At 55.5% G+C, this 24,442-nt stretch overlaps 1 protein-coding gene across 1 annotated transcript in view; it reads left to right on the forward strand.

Moving 5' to 3' along the window:
* ASRGL1 (asparaginase and isoaspartyl peptidase 1) overlaps positions 1-6,898 on the forward strand; it is a 28,924-nt gene extending 22,026 nt beyond the window's left edge. The window contains exons 5-7 of the mRNA XM_055143818.1: positions 4,758-4,876; positions 5,164-5,274; positions 5,637-6,898. Of these exons, the coding sequence (XP_054999793.1) occupies positions 4,758-4,876; positions 5,164-5,274; positions 5,637-5,848 (442 nt within the window). The 3' untranslated portion in view covers positions 5,849-6,898. The remainder of the gene's footprint in view (positions 1-4,757; positions 4,877-5,163; positions 5,275-5,636) is intronic.
* Positions 6,899-24,442: the final 17,544 nt, after the last annotated feature.

Raw genomic sequence — 24,442 nt, forward strand, 5'->3', positions numbered from 1 at the left:
GAGCAATTCCTGAGTGCAAAGCCAGGAGTAACCCCTGAGCATCGCTGGGTGTGACCCAAAAAACAAAAAAAAAAAAAAAGAAATACAAAAACCTTGGCCTAACTTAAAGAACAACCATGTACAGCCACTCTTCAAATCCGCTTCCACAGGGGATTTTCTGTTATAAATCATTAAAGAAGCATTTGAGGGGCTGGAGTGATAGCACAGCGGGTAGGGCGTTTGCCTTGCACTCGGCTGACCCGGGTTCGATTCCCAGCATCCCATATGGTCCCCTGAGCACCCCCAGGAGTAATTCCTGAGTGCATGAGCCAGGAGTAACCCCTGTGCATCGCTGGGTGTGACCAAAAAAAGCAAAAAAAAAAAAAAGAATCATTTGAAAAGATTTGAACAAAACTGAACAACATATTGCTTTTTTCAAGTGTTTTTTTTTTTTTTTACTTTTTTCAAGTGTGTTTTTTTTTATGCCAGATTGGAAACCTGAAAGAACCTGGATATTCTGCACAGATGTAAATACTACTTAGGTAATGGTGAAAATAAACTATAATAAATTATTGTAATTGATGTGATTGGATTAAAATGCTTAGTAATATCTTCTGTTCTAATGGTTTATCATATGTAACCCTGTATATAACAGCATTTGAGTGTGATGGTGGAAAAAAAATCACCATTCTTTTCCAAATGTGTTTCTTAACACAGTGATAATTCTGAATATTCTTGCCTCATCCGAATGAAGTATCTCCAAATTAAAATTAACTTAAAACTTGCTCAGAGCCATACTGATTCAAGAATGGTTGTCCTTAAGGTTACCAGAGAGATACAGTGTGTATGTATAATGTGTATGGCGTTTGCCTTGCACATGACCGACCCGAGTTCAATCACCAGCATCCCATATGGTCCCCTGAGCAACGCCAGGAATGATTCCTGAGTGCAGAGCCCTGAGTAAGGTGTAAGCCCTGAGCATTGCCGGTATGGCCCAAAAACAGTACAAACAAACAAACAAACAAAAAGTTGACCTTTTTGGCATCTTGTGTCAAGAATGCATGTCACATGTTGATTGTAAAAGCATGATCAGTGCTATTTGAAATGAAGGCATGGAACATGAATTATGTGTGAAGTAAAGCTATAATAATTTATGGGGGGGGAGGCCAGAGAGATAGGAGAGAGGTGAAAGCTCTTGCCCTCCCCGCAGCTGACCCTAGTTCAGTCCCCTACGTACTGGTCCCTGAACTGCTAAGGGTCACTCCACAGAATTAGGAGTTCCCTCTGAGCACCACTGGGCATGGCCCAAAATTTAGGAGTTGGGTATGCTCTGTGGGTCTCTCAGTCATCCGACAGCCCATGGGGGATGCAGGAGCAATAACACTGTCTCCATCGGGAATGCGTTTTTCTTCAGTCCTAAGAACCTTCAGCATTATGGTCCATTTTGAGACACTCGTCACAGTAAGCTGAGAGAACATGCTTGTAGTTGGATTAATGAGTAGGTTGTCGGCTGCCTGTGCCCACCGCCAGCCATGACTGGGCAAACCCCTTGCCTCATCTGCCGGGAAGAAGGATAGTACCATTGTGTTTACTGCTCCCTGTAAACAAGTTTGACCATTTTGTGTCTGTGGATCAGTCTCTCCATAAATTTTCCTATTTTTTTTCCCTCCAGTTGTTTTTAATCTCCCTAGCGGTCTCATCATGCTAATGTCTTCCTTTTTAAGTACTCCAAATCTGCACTGTGTGTGTGTGTGTGTGTGTGTGTGTGTGTGTGTGTTCTAATTTTGGTTTTACTTTACTTATGGTCCTTTTGTTTCTTTAGGGGTTTTTTTTTGTTAGTTTGGGGGTCACACCAGATGGTGCTCAGGGCTCACTCACTTCTGGCTCTGCTCTCAGGAAATCACTCCTGCAGGGTTCGGGGCATTATGTGGGGGTGCCACGGATCAAACCTGGGTTGGCCGCCTGCAAGACAAGAGTCTTAACCTGCTGTGCTGTCACTCCCGCGCTCATGGTACTTTTGACATAGTTTCCGGGCCTTTTCCCTAAGTCAGTGCATCACCTCTCCTCTTGACGAGCCCGTGAGACGAGGAGCATAGAAAGTACCGGCACCCCGGCACTTACCACCACCTAGATTTTCCTGAATTTTATTTTAAGTCTTCAGCCCATGGAAAGGGAAATGTTTTTTTGTGAACGGTGCAAGATAGGGTTCCCATTTTCTTCTAACTAGAATGCCCCATCTCTCTCTCTCTCTAGGCCCTGAATGCTGGCTCCTTCTAACATACTAAGCTCCATGTAGAAGTATAGTGAATGTTGGGGCTGCAGCGATAGCACAGAGGGGAGGGCGTTTGCCTTGCACGGGGCTGACCTGGGTTCAATCCCCCGCATCCCATAGGGTCCCCCCAGCATCGCCAGGAGTGATTCCTGAGCGCAGAGCCAGGAGTAACCCCTTAGCATCGATGGGTGTGACCCAAAAAGCAAAAAAAAAAAAAAAAGCATAGTGATTATACTTTTATACTTACAGTGAACGCGCCAGCACAAGCATGAGACCTCTGTGTGACTCTGACAGGTGTGCAGAAAGGACGTGCCCATGTCACCAGCTCCGGAGCTAGAAGCCAGAGTCTCTCTTGCCCCTTCTGTTCCCTGTCCCCCACCCCCACCCCCGAACCATTTCACGGACTTGTAACACCAAAGCGACAGAACTCTTGTTGCCTGCGTTTGAACTTGGTTTAAATGCAGCCCTGGAGGGGGCAGAGACACCGCAGGGAAGGCACTTGCCTTGCATGAAGCTGCAGCCACCATGCCCCTGGTTCGAATCCCCGGCACCCCATCGGGGTCCCCTGAGCACAGAGCCAGCGGTGGCTCCTGGAGCAGTGGCCCAGCACCCCTGGAAATCAGTAACTGCAGCCATGTAGCATGCACAGTTCGGAGGGGCAGGAGGCACCTCTCCTTTCTGGGTTTCATTCGCTTGTCACACAGGCAGTAGTTCCTTCTCGTACCATTTCACAACTCTGCCCCCTGCCTTTGGTGGCAACCGCTGATTCCGTTGGCTGTTATTCCAAATAGGACCCCTAGTGGGCGCTGTCGAGCTTGGTTTCGTTTAGTTTGCTGACCCGGTCTCCAGAAATGTGGGCATATAATGACTGGTTTTCCTAAGGGGCCAGGGGGTGAGCCAATTTACATTTCCAGCAGTGCAGAAAATTTCATTTACTGCACAGGCTGGCCAGAGATAGGCTTAGTGTCATGTCTTTTCCGCTTACAGTCATTGGGGGGAGGGGGGCCCTGTGATGACATGATTGATTACTTTTGAGGGGGATTGTTTGTTTTATTTGGGGGGCCACACCCGGCGATGCTCAGGGATTACTCCTGGCTCTGCACTCAAGAATCACTCCTGGCAGTGCTCAGGGGGGGCCATATGGGATGCCGGGGCTCGAACCCAGGCCATCGGCGTGCGAGGCAAGCACCCTCCCCACTGTACAATCTCTCTGGCTCTGTGAATGATTCCTTCCATCCCGTCCCTCTTGACTCCAGCCCACTGGTGTCTTTCCTCGTCATGCACTCTTATAATTGCCTGGAAACAGGATGACCCCATGGTTTAGGGTTCAGACTGGAACTTTCTTTAAGAGTGAACGGACGCTGTTAATTAGGCCAGGACAGCTAGCAATCAATCAGGCCTGGGCTCGGGGGCCAGGAGGTTTAACCACATCATACGACGTGGCAGCTGCCTGCTCTGCTCCTCACCCACCCTCATTTGACCCCTGTAAACCCAGCGGCCCCCGTTAAGAGTTCGTGAACTTGGCAAGCGTGGTCTTGCCTCGTGGTCTTCCCTAGCAATCAGCACAGCCCTCCACCCCCCTGGTCCCCGCCGTCAACTTCACTCTCGTGACTGTCCGGTAAAACCTGAAAGTTGGTATGTCCACGTGACCCAAGGCAGCCTTCCCCGGGTTAGAAGGGGCGTGGCCCGCTTGGTGACCGCTTTCAGAGCGCCCCCACCCCCCCCCAACGTTTGCACTCCGGCACGTGAGATGCGCTCTGCTGAGATGCCTTCCCATTTTAGAGATGGGAATCTGGAGGGGCAGAGAATTGACGACTAACTTACACGGCTGGACATGTTGGAGCTAGGACGGGACACGCTCAGAACGTTGCAGCAAAGGGACATGTAGCGAGCTGCCGTGTGTAGACTAAGAAGCAAAAAGGGGGACAGCAAAGAGGTCATCGGCTAACACCTAAGGCTAACAGTTAAAATAAGGGTCAGGAGGACTGCCCCGCGGCTTGATAGCTGATCTCAGGCGCTGGGGTGGAGAGGGGAGCACTACAGAAATGGGGGTTGGAGGGTTCGCTCGGGATAGTAGATGCGTTGTTGAAAGTAGACTCTGGACCAAACAGGACGGCAGCTCGGTTACCTGTATTGCAAACCATAACACCAAAAAGGACAGAGAGAGTAAGGGAGGGGGTTGTGCCTGCCACAGAGGCAGGAGGTGGGAAGGGGTGGGGGTGGGGAGGGATCCTGGGAACACTGGGGGTGGGGAATGGGCACTGAAGGAGGGATGGGCACTCAAACATTGTTTGACTGAAACGCAATCATGAACGTCTATAAAGTCTGTAAATGTATCTCACGACGATTCATTAAAATGAAAAATTAAAATTAAACAAGTAATAAAGGGGTCATCGGTAGAAAAGCGTGTCCCGCTGGCCCGTGGCATTTCCGTGGGCGTCTTGGTGGCACTAAGCGAGTGTCGCCTCCAGGAGCCCGTGGCTTTCTCTCTGTTCGTTCTTGGCAGACACCTGGGAACCGTGGGCGCTGTGGCCTTGGACAGCAAAGGGAATGTGGCTTACGCAACCTCCACGGGGGGCACCATTAATAAGATGGTTGGCCGCGTCGGGGACACACCGTGCATCGGTAGGTACCCAGGGCCCCTGCCTCCCTTCCTCTTTGGTGTTGGTGGCAGCGTCAGAGAGTCCCGGTCGGGTTGGCGGTGATTATTTGGAGGGTTGGTTGGTTGGTTGGTTGGTTTGGGAGTCACGCCCGGTGATGCCCAGGGGTCCCTCCTGCCTCTGCACTCAAGAGCCATATGGTGCTCAGGGGGAGACGGTATGGGATGCCGGGGATGGAACCTGGGTCGGCCACGGGCAAGGCCAACGCCCTCCCCCGCTGTGCTTTGGCTTCCTTGCCCGTCTCTTGAGCAGGATCTGGAGGTTACGCCGACAATGACATTGGAGCCATTTCCACAACGGGGCACGGGGAGAGCATCCTGAGGGTGAACCTGGCCCGGCTCACCCTTTTTTACGTGGAACAAGGTACAGAGTGCATGGACACGGGGGGGGGGGTCGGGGTTGGGGGGCGGGGTAGAGACAGGTGAGAGAGAGAGCTGGAGAAGTAAGCAGGACCCCTTCCTGCGGGACTCAAAGATCATGCTCCTCCCTCTGGTGCTCCTTCCTGGCTGGATTCCAGCACAGCTGCCTTCTGTGCCTCGGCCACCAGGGGGCGCCGTAGAGCCAGGCCGAGCCGGGGGGGGGGGGGGGGGGGGGGGGGGGGCGGGGGGGGGGCGATGCATCTCAGGTGCGGCAGGTGGTCCGTGTCGCACGTGACTCTTCTCCCTCTGGTGTCTGCTCTGGTCACCCGTGTCATTTCTGCACCCCCCCCCGACCCTGGCCCTCAGGGAAGACCCTGGAAGAGGCCGCAAAGACGGCGTTGGAGTATATGAAGTCGAGGGTCAGCGGCTTGGGCGGTGTCATCGTGGTGAACAAGAAAGGAGACTGGGTGGCCAAGTGGACGTCCACCTCCATGCCCTGGGCAGCGGCCAAGAACGGCAAGCTGCACTGCGGCATCGACCTGGGGGACACCAGAGTCACTGACCTCAAGGCCGCGTGAGGCCAGGTCCCCGCGTGGAGCGGGGAGGGGGTGCCAGGGCGGGGGGCGCGGGGGTGTGGGCGGCGGCCGGCTCCCCGGTGTGGACACCTAGCGTAACCAATTAGATCTAGACATGGAACACTGACGCAGTCTGGCCGTCGTTTTGTTGCCGTGATCACTCCGTGTCAGAGGCCCTGGTAGAGGGGCAGACTCCGCAGAGAGGAGAGGAGGAGAGGGGGGACCGCGCCCCGTGGCCGGCGTCCCTGCAGGGCTGCGGGCAGCGAGAGAAGGAAGCTGCCGGCCTGCAGAAGGGCGGCAGGTGGGGGGGGCAGGGGGGCGGAGGTCATAGGAGGTCATAGGAGGTCATAGGAGGTCATAGGCAGGGTTTCAGGATACCCGCTGAGTCGCAGATGTTCCCTGGGCGGAGGGCAGGTGGGAAGGAGGAGTTAGAGAAGGGATGTGGGCGTGAGGCAGGAGCCACGGAACCGCCGTGGTCTGTCCCCCGGCAGCTAGAGACCCCCGCTCAGCCGACTTTTCTAAGACCCTTCAGAGCCACACGTGTCCAGGGCCTTTCCGAGGTCCCTCTGGACGCCCCTGAGCTGGAGGTGGGGGGGTCACACCGAGGGACGGTGAGTCTGAGGGTTTCCTTGGGTTCCCAGAGGTGTCCACTCACCAGTGTCCCCCTGCGGGCCAGCACCTACCGCAGACCGTCCGGGTCCTCCCGGGGACCCGCCGGGGGCCCCTCTCCCCTCCAACAGGGCGAGATCGTCGAGGTGAGCCATGAGACTTCATGCATTCTGAGACTGTCCAGTGCTATGGGGTCCCCCCCCCTCCCATCACCACCCACCTCCAGCCAAACTGGGGGGTGGGGGAGCGGGGGATGGTCCAGAAAGCCATCTCCTTGGTGGAGAGTGTTCCCTGTTCATTGCTCTTCATCCCGCAAATGGTCTTCGCGCCGTGGCGGTCTCTTCTGTTTCTCTTAACCCACCGGCGCATGCCTCCTCTGTGGAAAGAAACTGCTTTCACGTGCCCACCCCATGTGCCACTAATAAAATGTGTTTTGAACGACGAGCAGCGAGGTCAGGAGTCACTGATGGCAAAGACCAGCGTGTGCACCACTGGCCCTGGCCTGCCCGCCGAGGCGGGAGACTGAGGCAGGTCAGGAGCCCCCACGGGGCCCAGACACCGCGTCCCACCCCCGTGGCCGGTGCCCTGGAGTCTTTCTGAAGAGTTGCGCGCTGGGGCTGGAGTGATAGCACAGTGGGTAGGGCGTTTGCCTTGCACGCGGCCGACCCGGGTTCGAATCCCAGCATCCCATATGGTCCCCTGAGCACCGCCAGGAGTAATTCCTGAGTGCATGAGCCAGGAGTGACCCCTGTGCATCGCCGGGTGTGACCCAAAAAGAAAAAAAAAAAAGAGTTGCGCGCTCCTGTGGGTGAACGGGTGAGGGGAGAGACGACAGCCTGCAGGCAGGGGTCGGCAGGTTTACGGAGCGCCCCCCCCCCCCGCCACGAACTTTGCCAGCACCCACCCGAGTCAACCCGCGGCAGCCCTGGGAGACGGGGCTGGGTGTGAATCCTGTGGCCGCTCCCTCTGGCCTGGACGGTCCTGAGCAAGTGGGCCTTCCACGCATGCGCTTTACCTAGAGGCGGTTGCTATGAAGAGGACATGGAGGGAAAGGACAGCTGCTCTGTCTCACGGGGCCTACGGCCATAGAGAGGAACCGTGTCTCGGGGTCCCAGGAAGGAGCTGGCCTTTGATGGCCTTGGAAACCTGTCAGCAGCCCCCTGTGAACCCCCACAGTCCTGGGCCTTCCTGGGCTGCTCACTAGTCTGGGAGCCTGCAAGTCCGAGACCCAGCTGTGTTTAGGTTTGATCTCTCTCTCTCTCTCTCTCTCTCTCTCTCTCTCTCTCTCTCTCTCTCTCTCTCTCTCTCTCTCTCTCTTTCTCTCTCTCTCCTCTTTCCCTCTCTTCTCTCTCTTCTCTCCCTCTTTCTTCTTTCTTTTCTCTCCCCTCTCTTTCCTTTCTCTTCTCTCTCTCTCCTCTCTCTCCACCCTCTCTCTCCTCTCTCTCTCCTCTATCCCTCTCTCCTCTCTCTCTCTCCTCTTTCCCTCTCTTCTCTCTCTCCTCTCCCCTTCTTCTTTCTTTTCTCTCCCTCTCTCTCCTTTCTCTGCTCTCTCTACTCTCTCTTCTCTCTCTCCTCTCTCTCCTCCCTCTCTCTCCTCTCTCCTCTCTCCTCTTTCCCTCTCTTCTCTCTTCTCTCCCCCTTTCTTCTTTCTTTTCCCTCCCCTCTCTCTCCTTTCTCTTCTCTCTCCTCTCTCTCCTCTCTCTCTCCCCCTCTTCCCCCTCTGTCTCTCTTTCTCCCCCTCCTCTCTCCTCTCTCCTCTCTTTCTCTCGTCACACCTGGCGATGCTCAGGGGTCACTCCTGGCTCTGCAGACTATAATGTACAAAAGTAGAAAGTATGGGGGGGGAAATTGTCTGCCATAGAGGCAGGGGGAGGGTGGGAAAGGGGGTATACAGGGGAAACTGGTGGTGGGGAATGTGCACTGGTGGAGGGATGGGTGTGTGTTTGATCATTGTGAGACTGTAATTCAAAAATGAAAGCTGTAACTATCTCACGGTGATTCGGAAGGAAGGAAGGAAGGAAGGAAGGAAGGAAGGAAGGAAGGAAGGAAGGAAGGAAGGAAGGAAGGAAGGAAGAAGAAAGAAAGAAAGAAAGAAAGAAAGAAAGAAAGAAAGAAAGAAAGAAAGAAAGAAAGAAAGAAAGAAAGAAAGAAAGAAAGAAAGAAAGAAAGAAAGAAAAAGAAGAAAGGGGGCTGGAGCAATAGCACAGTGGGGAGGGCATTTGCCTTGCACGCAGCCGACCCGGGTTCGATTCCCAGCATCCCATATGGTCCCCTGAGCACCACCAGGGGTAATTCCTGAGTGCAGAGCCAGGAGTGACCCCTGTGCATCGCCTAGTGTGACCAAAAACAAAAATAAAATAAAATAAAATAAAAAGAGGCACCATTTCTGTCCTGTCCCCCTCCATGCCACTAGAGGGCAGCAAGCAAACAAACCAAAAAAAAAAAAAAGTGCCTTCATTTTCACCTACTCCAGGGTGTTTGGGAGCAGAATTGTCACGCTCCCCCCCAAAAAAATGCCCCATAGAATCCATCAAAATCAGCCATTTCTCTGACTCCTGGGGCTGCTCGGCACACACACTGCCCGATGCTTGGGCCCCAGCAGAGCGAGGCCAGGAAAACAGGGACATTGTCATTTGGCCCAAACTCACCAGCGCCCGGAGCAGCACCCACCCAGGCGGGGAAAATATGTTTTGTAATTGCTTTTCAGGGTGTGCCTTTCCACCCCGAGGAACAGCGTGTCTCCCCCTGCCTGTCCTTCGTGTCACTGCCCCTGGTTTTCAGACAACCGAAGCCCCCGTCTCCCCGGGACCGTTTGAGCCCCACTGTACAGCATATGACTGTGAATTGTTAGTGATTCTATTATCTCTTGTTGTTACTCTCCTGCCGTGCCTGGTTTCTTATGAAATGTCACCTTGGGCATAGATAAACGGGAATAAAATAGCATCCTCTGCAGTTCCAGGCCTTTCCTCGGAGCCTTGGACTGCATCCCTGAGTATACAGGGCGGGTGGCGATTGGGCAAAGAGAGTTTGGGGACAGGGAGGTAACTCCAAGGATTAGAACACGTGATTGTTTTTAATCCAGAAAGCCCTGGATTTAATCCACAGCACTTCGGGGTCCCCCCCCAAGCATCACCAGGAATGACCCCAGAGCACCATGCCAGGCATATGCTAAACAACAAGCCCAACAGAGAGAAACTTGAGCCCTCCTCATGGTTCTCACCAGAGCTGTTGCGGGGGGGGGGGGGGGGGGGGGGGAGGGGCGGGAACGGTGGGGACCAGCCGGCCGGCCCCACCCCGCACCTCCACAGGCAGGCCAGCAGCCTTCATCTTGTGCCAAGCGATCTGGGCCACTTGGGGAGAGCCCTGGAGTCTATACCCGCGTCCCCACCCGCCTCCCCCAGCCTATCCAGCCCGGAGAGTCTGGTACCTGCGCGGGTGCAGGTGTGAGCCAGAAGAGGGGGTGGGGCCGAGTGTACGGTCAGAGGTGAAACCAGGTCCAGCCATGGGACTCCGTGGGACTTTGGGCCTGGAACTCAGGTAAGCACGTCCCATTCGTGGCTCCGTCTGGGGGAGATGCACCCCCAAAGGGCCACGCAGAGACGTAGCCTTACTGCCCACATCCTTACGCCGGAAACGGAACGCAGCGTGTCTCTGTGAGAAGCAGAAAATGTGCAAGATGCAAAAGGGCTGCAAAGAAACTGGAAGTCCCACTCAGAGCACTGTGCAGAGCTGGTGACTCAGAGCACTGTGCAGGGCTGGTGCCTCGCAGCCCTGCCGAGACCGAGACTCCAGAGGACATCGCTCTCAAGAGCCCGGGGCGGGCGGCCGGGTGGGTCTCCTGATTGCCCCATGTCCTTGTCACTATTTTACAGTAAAAGGGGATTGTGTGCATAGACATTGGGGGGAAAAACACTGATGTGAGGGGAAATAGTAACAGAAAAAAGCTCAAAAGGTTAGTGTCCTGAAACAGTGAGTGAGTACCACCTTAACTTAGCCTTACCAGGGCCACACCTGACATCCCTTAGAACTTAAAACAATGCCTCTTGGGGGGTTTTCTTAATTTTTTATTTTAATGTGGACAAAAGCCACAACTATTGACAAAATTCTGGGAGTTGAAATTGATTAGATTGGGGTCAGAGCGATGGTACAGCGGGTAGGGCATTTGCCTTGCACACAGCCAACCCGGGTTTGATCCCTGGCATCCTATATGGTCTTCCAAGCACCGTCAGGAGTAATTCCTGAGTGCAGAGCCAGGAGTAAACCTGGAGCATTGCTGGGTGTAACCCAAAAAGCAAAAAAAAGCATTAACAACAGGGCCTGGAGAGATAGCACAGCGGGTAGGGCGTTTGCCTTGCATGTGGCTGACCCGGGTTCAATTCCCAGCATCCCATATGGTCCCCTGAGCACCGCCAGGAGTAATTCCTCAGTTCAGAGCCAGGAGGAACCCCTGTGCAATGCCAGGTGTGACCCAAAAAGCAAAACAAAAAAAAAGCATTAACAACAAAAAAAATTTTGGTTAGATAACAAAGATATTAAGATCAAAAAGTGTTAAAAAATCAACTTTTATGTGAAAATTGTTATAGCTGAGCATGTGGAAATTATGTAATCATGTGAAAATTGTTATATGATTATGTGAAAATTGTTATAGCTGATCATGGGCTAAGTCCTTGTCTAAGAAATGATAAAGCTGTTTGTTGCTAGTTGAACCTTCTTCTGTGTTGCTGTTTTTGTTTGTGGAGTTTAGTTGGCCTCTGTGTTCCTTTCCCACCTAATTTGGGGCGCTCCTACTGGAATTTCAGTATTGAAGAACTAGGAAATGGGGGCTGGAGCAATAACACAGCGGGTAGGGTGTTTGCCTTGCACGAGGCTGACCCGGGTTCAATTCCCAGCATCCCATATGGTCCTCCAAACACCGCCAGGAGTAATTCCTGAGTGCAGAGCCAGGAGTAACCCCTGTGCATCGCCGGGTGATGAGATGTCCAGAGACTCCAGGATCTGTAGTCTGGGCCAACGGCAGCAGATAGGAGAAGTGGGTGTGGCTGAGGGTGGAGGGAGGCTGCCCGCCCCACTCCAAGAAGACACTAGATTTCTCTTTTTCTTTTTCTTTTTTTCTTTTTGGGTCACACCCAGCGATGCTCAGAGGCTACTCCTGTCTCTGCACTCAGGAGTCACTCCTGGCGGTGCTCGGGGAACCCTACGGGATGCCGGGGGTTAAACCCCAGCTGGCCGCGTGTAAGGCAAACTCCCTCCCCACTGTGCTATCATCGCTCTGGCCCTGACACTAGATTTCTCAGCCTGGGCACCTGGGCACTGGGCACCAGTTTGGCATCTCCGAAGAGAATATCCGTGAAGCAGAGGAGTGGAGGCCTTAGCGTGGCGCCAGCAGTGGGGGTGATGAGCAGCTGCAGCAGGGTACAAGGCCCAGCTGCCTCCCAAGGGCTCCCCAGAGTTTTCAGCCACGGGGACTGGTGCTTCCACGAAGTTTAGCTGCTTGGCTGGCATCTCCCGGGAGACTGAGTCTGGCAGCAGTAGAGCCGGACCGGTGGGCGGGTGAGACGTGGGAGGCCGGTGCCTCCTGGGCACGTCACACTTACGCCCGCCAGGGAAAAGCCTTTAGGCATCCCTGACCACAGTCGCCCACGCCTGCCCCTGGCCTGCTCACTGGGCCCTGGTGGCACGTCTCGGAAACAGCACCCGCGGTGGAGGTTTTCGGGCCAGGGGCCTGAACGGGCCGGGGACAAGCTCCTTGGGGGAGTGATCGCGCTGGGTTGCAGCTCAGAGCACCGGGCTTGGGAACAGGACCGAGCCTGGGTCTGGGAAGGGAAGTGGGGTCCATGCCAAGAGCACAGGCCCCACCCAGAAGTTTGGCAGCCGGGCCTGGGGCTGGGAGGGCACATGGGGAGCGGGTTCACGCTGTGCAGCAGCCCGGAAAGGCCTCACCCTGGGATCCTCCTCCACGGCCTCTTCCCAGCAGGCTGCCCGCTTCACCTCACCGTTCCCAGGAACCCCCCCCCCCAGCACACAGGAAGCAGGAACTAAACGCCCCCCTGACCCCCCCCCCCCCCGCCCCGCCAAGAGCCTCTTGGGCAAAGGCCGTTTTCAGGAGTGTTTCCAAACAGGCTCAGGTGGGGGCCACACTCCCTGAGCACCTAGAGATGTGTGTGTGTGTGTGTGTGTGTGTGTGTGTGTGTGTGTGTGTGTGTGTGTGTGCAGGGGGTGGGGGAGGGCGGGGAGTGGGTTGAAAACAAAGGCTGTAGTTCTCTGGCCGTCCAGAACAGCTGTCCACCCAGGGCCTGTGACTCTACACTCAGCTCGCCTGCACGTTCTGTACAGATACAGAGGAATTCATCTTTGTTTTTTGGTTTTGGGGGTTTTTTCTTTTTTAAAAAAAATATTATTATTTTTTAATGGAATCACCATGAGATGCAGTTACAAAGCTTTCATGTTTGAGTTTCAATCATACAATGATAGAACACCCATCCCTCTACCAGTGCACATTCCCCACCACCAATGTCCCCAAGTATCCCCCACACCCCCAACCCTGCTTCTGCCTCTACGGCAATTTCCCGCCTACTCTCTCTCTACTTCAGGGCACGATGGTTTGCAATCCAGGTACTGAGCGGCTATCGAGTTTGGTCCAGCACACGTCTCCCATCCCGAACTACCCCCCCGCCAACCGTCAATGACAATGATCCCTTCAGTATCCCAGCTGCCTTTTCCCCCAGCTCATGAGGCAGGCTTCCAACCGTGGAGCAATCTTCCCGGCCCTTGTGCCTACTGTCCTTGGGTGTCAGTCTCATATTGTGTTATTTTATAGGAATTCATCTTTGAAACAGAAAGACCAAGGCGCGCTCTGGGCCCGTTCCCCTCCCTTCCTCTGGGCCCGCGCAGCCCGTGTGGGCCGCATGCTTCCCCAGTGACCTCACCCCGGATCTGGACGGGATCCGGCCTTCCTGCCCGCTGTCTCCCCCAATCTAACCCCCCCCCCATCTCCCGCTTATCTCTGGCTCTGACGGATGATCACGCCCTGGACACCTCATGACTTCAACACGCTGCTCAGCCGCCCCCGAGCCCTTTCCCACCCCGACCCTGTCTTCTTTAGAAATTCCAGCGTGTCTGTCCCCAGGCTCGGGAGGCAGCCAGGATGCAGGGCGAGGCCTTCTGCTGACTCCATTCCCCACCCCGTCCCCCCCTCTCTCTCTCACACACACACACACACACACACACACACACACACACACACACACACACTCCACCCTCCGGAACCCCCCACTCCCCTCCTGGCTCAGAGAGGCTTAGCAGTGGGTTGGTTCCTGGGAGGGGACCCCGCCGCCGGATTGCATTGGCGCTGGGTGTCAGGGGAATTTGCGGAATGAGACCCCCACCCCTCTCCTGGCCAGGTCCCAGCTCTGCCGCCCCTGCTGGGAAGAAGCTTCCTTTTCTTAGAAAGGGAAAGAAAGTTCCAGCACCTGGGACCCTTGAGTCTCCACTTGCTGCTGGCTCAGCCAGGCCTGCAGGGGGCGCCCATTCTGCCTGGGTGGACACAGCGCTGCAATTCACCCTGCCCGTCTGCCAGGGCACATGCGAGGCCTGCTTTAGACCACGGGGCCAGCACTTGGCTCTGACAACAGGTACATACACACACATATATACATATACACGCATACATGTACACATATGCACATATTCATTGCACATTCACACGCGCACACACACACACACACACACACACACACACACACACACACATACCCCCCAGTCGCTGAGCCCAGCTTGGCATCCCGACTTCCCCGGAGAGCCCCTTAGGGGACAGCTGGGCCTGTGCTCAAGTCTGTAGCCAGAAGAATGCAGAACCCCACCTTGTTCCTTGGACTCGACGCCCCCGGCCCTTCCCAGAGCCTGGAGGGTGAGGTCAGCCCAGAGCCGCTGGGGCTGCTGCACTGATGGCATCAGGCCTAAACCCCGTGGCCGCTGACCAAGGCCCCACACGGCCAGCCCCTGCATGGGAGACGCCCCCGGGTCTCCTGAACCGTCTCCCCCTTACATGAACCTCCAAGGAACCGGGGGCTGGAGACGTGGGCAGTGAGTTCCGTTTCCTCACTTGCCTTCCCTGGGGCCATCCCTGGTTCGACTCCTGGTACTGCCCGTGTGCTCTCTGACCCCTGCCGGGAGTGACCCCTGGACACAGAGTTGAGGAGAAAGCCCCGAGCACGATTGAGTGTGACCCCTAAAATAAAAATAAAGGGAACAGGGCTGGATATACGTTTCAAAGTCATGTAAGGTGCACTGGGGCATGCGTGAGGAGCAGAGTCCAATCCTGGCCCCGCCTGCCCCTGAGACCACCAGGCGTGGCCCAAGTGGCCGCCTGGGAGCCACAGTCCTGTGCACCCCAGCACTGGCCCAAGCCCTAAACTGTTGCGGGGAGGGGTGGGGAGGGTTTGAGGTCACATCACACCCGGCGATGCTCAGGGTTTACTCCTCGCTCAGTGCTCGGGGCCACTCCTGGCAGAAGTTGTGGGGAGGGGCGCCAGATTCAGTGCCGGGGACCAAGCCCGGGTCAGCCTTGTGCAAGGCAAGCCCCCCTCCCACTGTACCATCGCTCCAGCTGGACGGACCCTAAGGTTTAGAGGGTGCGAGAGCAGGAGCTTTCCCGAGTAAGGGTGCAAGGGGGCCGACCAGTGTGAGGATTCGGGGCAAACACTGCCAGAGGTGCCTGGCACCCAGTTCGGGGGTGGGGGTGGGGGTGGGGCGTGGCAGGGGGTGCATTATTTTTAAATTTTTTTATTTTTTACAGACTTACAAACTGTTGTGATTACGTTTCAGTCATACAATGACCAAGTACCCATCTGCCCACCAGTGTCCATTCCCCACCACCAATGTCCCCAGTATCCCTCCCCCCACCTCCCATGCTACCCCCTTGCCCCTCACTGCCTCTGTGGCAGGCACATTCCCCCCTTACTCTCTCTTCATTTTGGCAATATATATATCTTGGACCTGGAATGATAGGGCGTTTGCTTTGCACATGGCCAACCCAGGTTCGATTCCCAGCATCCCATAGGGTCCCCCGAGCACCGCCAGGAGTCATTCCTGAGTGCAGAGCCAGGAGTAACCCCTGTGCATCGCCGGGTGTGACCAAAAAGCAATAAAATAAAATAAAATAAAATAATCATCCCTTTGGGGTGTTACGGTTTGCAATACAGGGACTAAGTGGCCATATATCTGGTCCAGAGTGTATTTTCTGCCCCCACGTCATGCCCGCTGGTCAGTCTGTCCTTCCTAGCTCCTGCCTCTCTCCAGGGCCACCACCGGCAGAGTCAGAAACAGGCCCGTGGCCCTGGGCCCCAAGCTGCTGTGGCCATTAGCCTGTGTGGTTCCCGTGGTCCCCACCCAGTGCCTGTCCAGCAGGGACCGGCTACTCCTGCAGGGTGGGGGGGAAGGGGGCAGGGCACAGCACGGAGCCCCATCAGCCATGATGCCAGCTCAAAAGTGGAGCAGTTTCGTGGTCTCTGGTCTACAAGGCACCGGCACTTGGATCGTCCAGACCGTTGGGAATCACTATTCCCGTTTTCCAACGGGCGTCCTGGATGCCAAGGAGGGCCTGGAAGCACGGGGCCAGGTCACACAGCCCCGCTCTCTCCTCAGCACCACGTCCATCACCAGGAGTTACGGGGCTCTTCGTCCTCCTGAAATGTGGCTCAGGAAGGCAAAGGAATTGGAGACCCTGGCAATGGAACCAACTCCCAGGAATGGTCTGCCAGAGGCCCAGAGGCCTGACCACCCCACTGAGCTCTGCTTCTACCCCCCTTTCCCAACAGCCCGCCCCCCCCCCCGCACCCCTGCAACAAAGAAAGCCGAGAGAGCGCTGGCCACGGAGAACAGCACCTCTTCCCCCTGCCCAGAGCTACTCAGTCTGGCTCAGATTCATTGCCGCGCCTGCTGTCCCCTGACCCTCCCCAGCCCCCACCACCCTGCCCTCCGGAGGCTACACCCCTTTTGCAGATGGGGAAAGCACGAGTTGGAGCACTGTGCCCTTTCCTTGGGACCCCCGCCATCCTGACCCCAGCAGAGCCTGTCTTCCGGGATGCTCAAAGCAGCAGCCTTGAGAATGGGGACCACCAGGCTCTGCAAGCTCGTGTCCCAGGCCCCTGGCCGGCAGTAAACCCCCATGAAACAGAGTGAAGCCCTTCAGCTATTCCCAGGAAAACGGGGTCCAGCCCCCAAGACCTGAAGAAACCCATCCAGTCAACCCCATGGCCCGGCTCACTAGCTCTGGGGTTCCCTGACCCTTGATCCCTCCTGGCTGCCAGAGAAGGGTTCAGACCACAGCCTCTGAGGCCAGCGGAGGGCTGGGCGGGGGAGCATGAGGGGACAGGATGCCTTGAGAAGGGGAAGGGAGCCCCGGGAAGGGGGTGCAGCCAACACCAAAGAAAGGGCTTGGGCTTGTCTAGGGCTCCCTGGGCTGAAGCTCTCCTCCAGAAGCGTCTAGGGGGGCTCCAGGCTCACAGCAAGGAAAGACAAAGACGGGTCCCACGCCTGCACGATGGGGCTCAGGCAACTCTGCCTGACCCACATTCACCTCACCAAATAACGGGGGGGATCACGAAGCATTAACGGCAAGGGAACCAAACCCTGGCCCCCTACACCACCTGGAGGGGCTAGAGCACTTGACTCAGCAACAGAAGCTTGGCTCCGTCCCCACCGTGGTCCTCCCCACGCCCTTCCACGCCCACTGACCCACACACACTCCCCCCTCCAGCCTGCCCTCCAGCCCAGCCCACGAAGCTGCCCCATATGCCCCCCACACACACACACCCCTGCCACCCCTCCCCGCCCAGCACCCCAGCCTGGCCCCCAGGAGTCTGTCGGGTTGGACTGCACTGCCCAACCCCTTCTGGCCACCACCTGTCCACGTGCCCTGCCCAGGGCTGCGGGCTCTTGCCCCCCATAGGGTGACATCTGCAACCCCTCCTCAGACTCACCCCAGCGCGCGCACTCGCACGCACACACACACACACACACACACACACACACACACACACACACCAACGCCCAGCACCCAGCCCTCGGCAAGGCCCACTCACTGAACGGCTAACACACCCAGTTCTTCACAGCAACTGCCACGGCTGCCATTCCCATCTGTCACCCCCACTAGGCTGAAACCCCACAACCAGGGGCAGCTGACAAGTCCTCAACAAACGTGCGGGTGCAAGGAAGCGCTCCCCCAGCCCTGCCCTTGCTGCCTCCCAGCCCCTGACGGATCCGGGTCTGACGCTCTTCCACAAATTTTGTGCCTGTGTCCCCACCGGAAGCCGGGGACAGCTCACCCACCGGAAGTCGGCGTCAGCTCGCCCACCGGAAGTCGGCGTCAGCCCACCAGAAGTTGGCGTCAACTCACTCTCGAAGTCAACTTGTGCTTTCCTCCCTCGGCATGAACTTGAGTCACCCAGGTCCACCTACCTCGGCACATGGAAATGAGACCTGGAGGAAATGAGAGCCTGGAAGGGCCTGCGTGGCTGAGGAAAGTTTGGACCCCCTTGTCTCACTGACCTGGGGGTTGCCCCTTTCAGTGCCCGCAAGCCTGGCCCCCTGCCTTCAGCCCCAGTTCACAGATGAGATCCCTAAAGTCCAACGTCCTGCCCACAGTCACAACAGCATAGTCGAGCCCAGCGATTCCAAGATTGGTGCTAAGGGGCACTGGAAACACCCCTGGCTGGTGGGAGTGGGCCTGGGTGCCACGGGGGCGCCTTCTGTGCGACCCTCTAAAAAAAGGTGGATTTTCAGGGCTCAGGTCTGCAAGGGCAGTTTCAAGCTCAGGGGTGCTGTTTCAGAGTTTGTTTTGTTGTTGTTGTTGTTGTTGTTGTTTTTCTAAACAGGGAGAAAAGGGGAAGGTAGACCTAACAAGTTTAGGGACCTCTGGCATAGCTGTCAGTCCCCGAGGGAAGGAGAGAAGGCACTTCTCCAGATGGCGCCAGGGGAGGTGGGGGTGTTTGGCGCACACCTGGGGAGCCACAGGCCCTCCTTGCTCTCGCGAGATCTGTCAGACCAGGCAGTTGCTGCAATTCAGCGCTTAGGCGCACAGGAGTGCGATGAGTCTATTCCAAGTGCCACAACCCTGTGGGGTCCCCACCCCCAGCCCAGCTGTCCTTTCCTCCAGAAGTTTGATTGTTGCTTTGTTGGTTGGTGGCCTTTTTGTTGTTGTTGTTGTGGTGGTGGTGGTGGTGGTGGTGGTAGTGGGAATTTGGTCTAATTTTGTTTTAAAGCCACACCCAGCGGTGGTGCCCAGGACTTACTCCTGGCTCTTACTCAGGGATTCCTCCTTCTAGAAGACGCTGCAGGGAGCCAGATGGGACGCAGGCCTGGTGCATGCAAGGCAAGCACCTTTCCCGCTGTTCTCTCTCCAACCCTTCCCCTAAAGTTACCATATCCAGCTCCATGCAATAATTGGAACTGACAAGTCATCAGGAAAGTAAGAAGATTTGTTTCAAGAGGGATGGGGCCTCAAACGAGCACTTGTTTTGTGTGTGATGCCCTGGGTTCCAGCTTGGCACTGCAAAAATTATCACTTGTATCACTTGTCATCCCGTTGCTCATCGATTTGCTCAAGCAGGACCAGTAACATCTCCATTCGTCCCTGTCACGTGCTAGTGTAGCCCAATGGTGTCTGCTCGCTCCAGGAACGCAAAGAGCCTCAAACCATTCGTTTGGGGTCTTGACGAAATCTGACCATCTTGTAGGTGGGCGGCTATGCATTCTTTTGACATCCCGTGGAATCCAGTCGGTAACAGCTCTAGTCTAGCGGTCATCTCCAAGTCACATTACGTATCCAGCCCATCTGATTTTCGATGCCTTGGCAAACGAGAGAGAGTAGTCAACCTAAAGTCAACCTGCAAAAATGAATAATAAATTAAAAAAAAGGGTGAGGTCTCTGTACCACCCCAGAAAGGGACCCAAAGGTCAAGGGCTTGGGGAGAAATGCTCAGATCTGGAACAGAACATCGGGGTGGTGAGAGGTTAACAAGAGCAGCAAAGTGGGACTTGAGGAAGGGGGGCCCTCAAAGGGTGGGGATGATGGGTTGGGGTCGGCCCCAGTGATCTGGCTTTTGACTCTAGCACCTCTGCTAACTAGTACACCTCTGGGGCTTTCTGAAACCTGTTTCCCCATGCTGAGGGCGGGGGTGGGGGAGACAGGACAGCGAAGTGCTTGCTAGGAAGTGGTGGTGTCCCTGAGGTCAGCCCCCAGCATCACACCAGCTACGGTAAACAGACATCACACTCTGGTCTCTTCGGGAGACTCCAGTTGAGAGAGTTTCCGGTCTCATCATCCATCCACTCAGATGGGTAATAAGCACCCTTTGGGGATTCAAAGGTGAGCTTGAGGTGAAAGAGGGGCTGGGCGGGAGGGGCAGGCAAACACATGGAGCTACAGTACATCAGGTAGGGCATCGACGTGCACAGAGCTTCTCCAGGTTCAATCCCTGATAACCCCTATGGTCCCCAGATCCCTACCAGGAGTGATCCCTGAGCACAGAGTCAGGAGTAAGCCCTGACGCTGCTACATGTGACCCCCCCCCCAAACCAAAAGTAAATAATTTTTTTGAAAGAATATAAAAGCAAACACATAAGCAGATCTCTCTGTTTGCTGTGAGCCAGATAGATGGACACTGGAATCCACAGTGACCACGGAGGAGGCCTGGTGGCCTGGGGAGGCTGATCTGCAGAGGGTCTGTACAAGGTGACACCCCAACCACAGAGGTCCAACTTGGAAGGAATCAGCCGGGGCGGGGGTGGCGGATGGGGCAGGGAGAAAGCAGAGAGCAAACCCTGTTGGCAAGTGAGGAAGTGGATAACACAGGTGACCCAAGATGGACGAGAGGGATGGGGGACAGGTTCCCACCTCATGTGGTCTGGCAAGATTGTGGGTTTTATTCTGAGTCTGATGAGAGGTCAAGGAGAGACACCATCTGATTTACTTTTTTTTCTTTTCTTTTTGGGTCACACCTGGTGATGCATAGGGGTCACTCCTGGCTCTGCACTCAGGAATTACCCCTGGTGGTGCTCAGGAGACCATATGGGATGCTGGGAATCAAACCCGGGTCGGCCGCGTGCAAGGCAAACGCCCTCCCCGCTGTGCTATCTCTCCAGCCCTTGCTTTTTTCTTTGTGATATTTTCCTAACCCACTGTGTTAGGGGTGGGGAGCCTTCCAGAACACACCCAGTGGCGTTGAGGGGACTTTGCAGAGCTGAGATTGTATTCAGGGTCTGACACATGCTAGACACGCGTTCCGCCCCCTTTGAGCTTCCTCCCTGGGCCTGGTTTGCACATTGTTTGTTTCTTTGTTTGTTGGGTCACACCTCGTGGGGCCACTCCTGGCTCGGGTTTTCCCCAGAGATGCTTAGGAAATCATGCAGTACTGGGGGTTGAACCCAGGTCTCTTGCATGCTGAGCATGTGCTCAACCCACTGAGCTATCTTTCTGGCCCTGATAGACAGTTTTAAAGGTCAGTGGCCCTGCTCCTGAGAATAGGTTTCAGGAAGGGACTATCGTCTGCAACCCTGATCTCGGAATGAACCTCAGGCTGAACCCAGAGGCCCCAGGAGGCAGCCTCTCCCACTGTCTCCTGATCTGGGGTGTGACCGTCTGTCCCTCACAGGCCTTGGGGCTTTGCCTGGCCACTGCCTCTCCCTGCCCAGCCCTGACTGCAGAGGCATGTTCTCTAGTCATATATCCTGGAATGCTGGACCCACCAAGAAAAGCCCTCTCGGGGCGTTTCGAGGGAAAAGCGATCACAGAGTGTCACCAGAATTCCAGCCCCCAGGGACCCCGAGGTTCAGAGTGTGGATATTTGGGGATATTTTTTTGTTTGCTTGTTTTCTGGGGTTTTGTGGTGGGGGAGAGGGTTGTTTGTTTCTTTGTTTGGGGGCCGCACCCAGCAGCGCTCAGGGTTTATTCCCGGCTCTGTGCTTAGGGATCACTTCCTGGTGGGGCTCAGGGAACCGTATGGGATGCCAGGGATCAAGCCTGGGCTGGCCGTATGCAAGGCAAGTGCCCCCCCACCCCGCCCCTGCAGTTCTATTGCTCTGACCCCAGAGTGTGGACACTTTGACCCATGCTGGCGCCTCTGCCCTTGGTCACACTTGGCAAGAAAGAGAGCAGCAGGGGACAGAGCATCCCTCTCCGCCTGCATAAGCTCTGCAAACACACCCATTGCCCTGGGGCTTGGGCCCCTTTCTCCAGGGCACAGACTCAGGGGGTGGCTGTTCCCCCAGAGCCCTTCCCACCCAGAGGCTGCTTGGTGGCAGCTGCAGAGAATGTCCCCGCAATTCGCTGACACCTGTGAGTCCCAGACCTACTCCCCCACCCCCACCCCCTGGGCTTTTTCCTGGGAGCAGGGGGTCCACATCCCTGTACCCACCCAGCTTCCCACACTGCTGCAGAGGAAATTCCTTCCAAGCCAGACACTTGTGGTGGAAAGTTCTGGAAACATAAACCCGGAACTGTGTTTCCTCTGCTTTCAGTCTCCCTTGCTTGGCCCCCGTGGCCCCGGGAAAGGGCTCTGATGGGGCCCACAAAGTCCTCTCCAGCATTCTCAGTGAAACAGACCCAATCAGAGGGGTGGAAAGACCCTCAGCCTCTGGTTTTGTGTCACAGCCGGACCACCAGAGCACCTGGTGCACTCCCAGACTAGGAAAGGATTCCTAGGGAGACGAGAGCAAGTATCAGGGGGTGGGGGCAGTCCCACATGACCACCCCCAGGCCTGGATCCAAAGGTAGGCAGGCAGCAGGGCCCACATTAAGTCAGGGTGGTCTTAGGGGACCCTGGTGCTAGCAAGCTCCCCTGAGCGTCTCCCAGAAGCCCAGCTGGGAGCCTGTGTCGCAGCAGCTGACTTCCCTCAACCCACGTCACCTCCCGTCAACACTGTTGGTGGCTTATCTTCTCACTTGGCCCCCAAAGTGAGTTCCAGGGATTTCTGCCGAATCCCGGAGACACCGACTGGTCACCCTGGTTTAGCTCCCTTCACAATCAAGTCTGGCCGCTGAGTCCTGGGAGCCGCCCAGTCCTGGGGGTCAAGCAAGATTTAAAGTAAAGGGGGCCGGAGCGATAGCACAGCGGGTAGGGCGTTTGCCTTGCACGCGGCCGACCCGGGTTCGATCCCCGGCATCCCATATGGTCCCCCAAGCACCGCCAGGAGTAATTCCTGAGTGCAAAGCCAGGAGTAACCCCTGAGCATCGCTGGGTGTGACCCAAAAAGCAAAAAAAAAAAAAAAAAAAAAAGATTTAAAGTAAAGACAAAGCCCAGGCCAGAAGAGGGCTGGAAGGACTGGAGCACACAATTTGCACGGGAGAGCCCCGGGTGTGATCCCCGGTAGGGCGAGGGCCACCAAGCACCAGCGGCTGTGGTCCCAAAAGGGGAATAAAAGAAATTTAGATATTGGTTGGTACACAGAGGGATGGTTCGGTGAAAGACAAGTTAGTGAGATAGATGACTGATAAATTATAGATGTAGAAATGGATGGATGGATGAGTAGATGGGTGGGTGAATGGATAGATTGATGATGGATGGATAATCAATATGTGATAAATATAGATCATTGGTACCGGGATTATAGATATAGAGTGATAATTAACAGGTAGAAGATAGATACTATAGAAGTGGATGGATATAGACATGGATGGATGGTAGATACAGAGATGGGTGGATGGATGGAATTAGATCATTGATAGCTAGATTGTGTGTATATATGTAGAACTGCACTATCTTAGCACTGTTGTCCTGTTGTTCATAAATTTGCTCGAGTGGGCACCAGTAACGTCTCCATTGTGAGACTTGTTGTTACTGTTTTGGCATATTGAATATGCCACGGGTAGCTTGCCAGGCTCTGCTGTGTGGGCGGGATACTCTCGGTAGCTTGTTGGGCTCTCCGAGAGGGACAGAGGAATAGAACCCAGGTCGGCCATGTGCAAGGCAAATGCCTGCTGTACATTTGCCAGCCAGGCCCTGGTGCATCTTGGTAGGAACCCTCAAGGGGCAGGGCGGGCGGGTGAGAGAGGTGAGGGCCGGTGACTCATCGAAGCCTGTGTATGTGTATGTGTATATATATATATGTAGATAATTGACAGTTAGAAGATAGATTAGGTCAATACATAATAAAATTATAGATGAGCTGTTCTATTTCATCCCATGAACACCTGGGTTTTTTTTTTTAATTTTATTGAATCACCGTGAGATAGTTACAGCTTTCATGTCGGGTTACAATCTCACAATGATCAAACACCCATCCTTCCACCAGTGCACATTCCCCACCACCAATATCCCGGGTATACCCCCCTTTCCCACCCTCCCCCTGCCTCTATGGCAGACAATATTCCCCATACTCTCTCTCTACTTTTGGGCATTATGGCTTGCAACACAGACACTGAGAGGTCATCATGTTTGGTCCATTATCTACTTTCGGCATGCATCTCCCATCCCGACTGGTTCCTCCAGCCATCATTTTCTTAGTGATCCCTTCTCTATTCCATCTGCCTTTTCCCCTCCGCTCATGAAGCAGGCTTCCAGCTATGGGGCAATCCCCCTGGCCCTTGTATCTACTGTCCTTGGGTGTCACCCTCATGTGAGGGTGTCATCACCCTCACCTGGATTTGAGGGGCCTCCATCCCCCTACATGGACCAGGAGTCTGGTGGTGCCTGCCGGAGACAGGCCTTTGGGCCCCACTAGACCCCCAGAAGGAGACCTCGCTGGCCCCCAACTAAATGCCAGGAGCTTCACCCAGCATGTCTACAGCTCTCCAGTGCATGGAGCAGAGCAGCAGAGGGACCTGACCGTGGCCCCGCCCTCCTCAGCTCGCCTCGGCTGTGACAGGGACCAGAGCGGGACGTCCAGGCCTCTGAGGGGGTCCAGCCAGGCCCTGGTGCATCTTGGTAGGAACCCTCAAGGGGCAGGGCGGGCGGGTGAGAGAGGTGAGGGCCGGTGACTCATCGCAGATC

The sequence above is a fragment of the Sorex araneus genome, chromosome 6 (genome assembly GCF_027595985.1).
Source record: "Sorex araneus isolate mSorAra2 chromosome 6, mSorAra2.pri, whole genome shotgun sequence".
Classification (NCBI taxonomy): domain Eukaryota; kingdom Metazoa; phylum Chordata; class Mammalia; order Eulipotyphla; family Soricidae; genus Sorex; species Sorex araneus.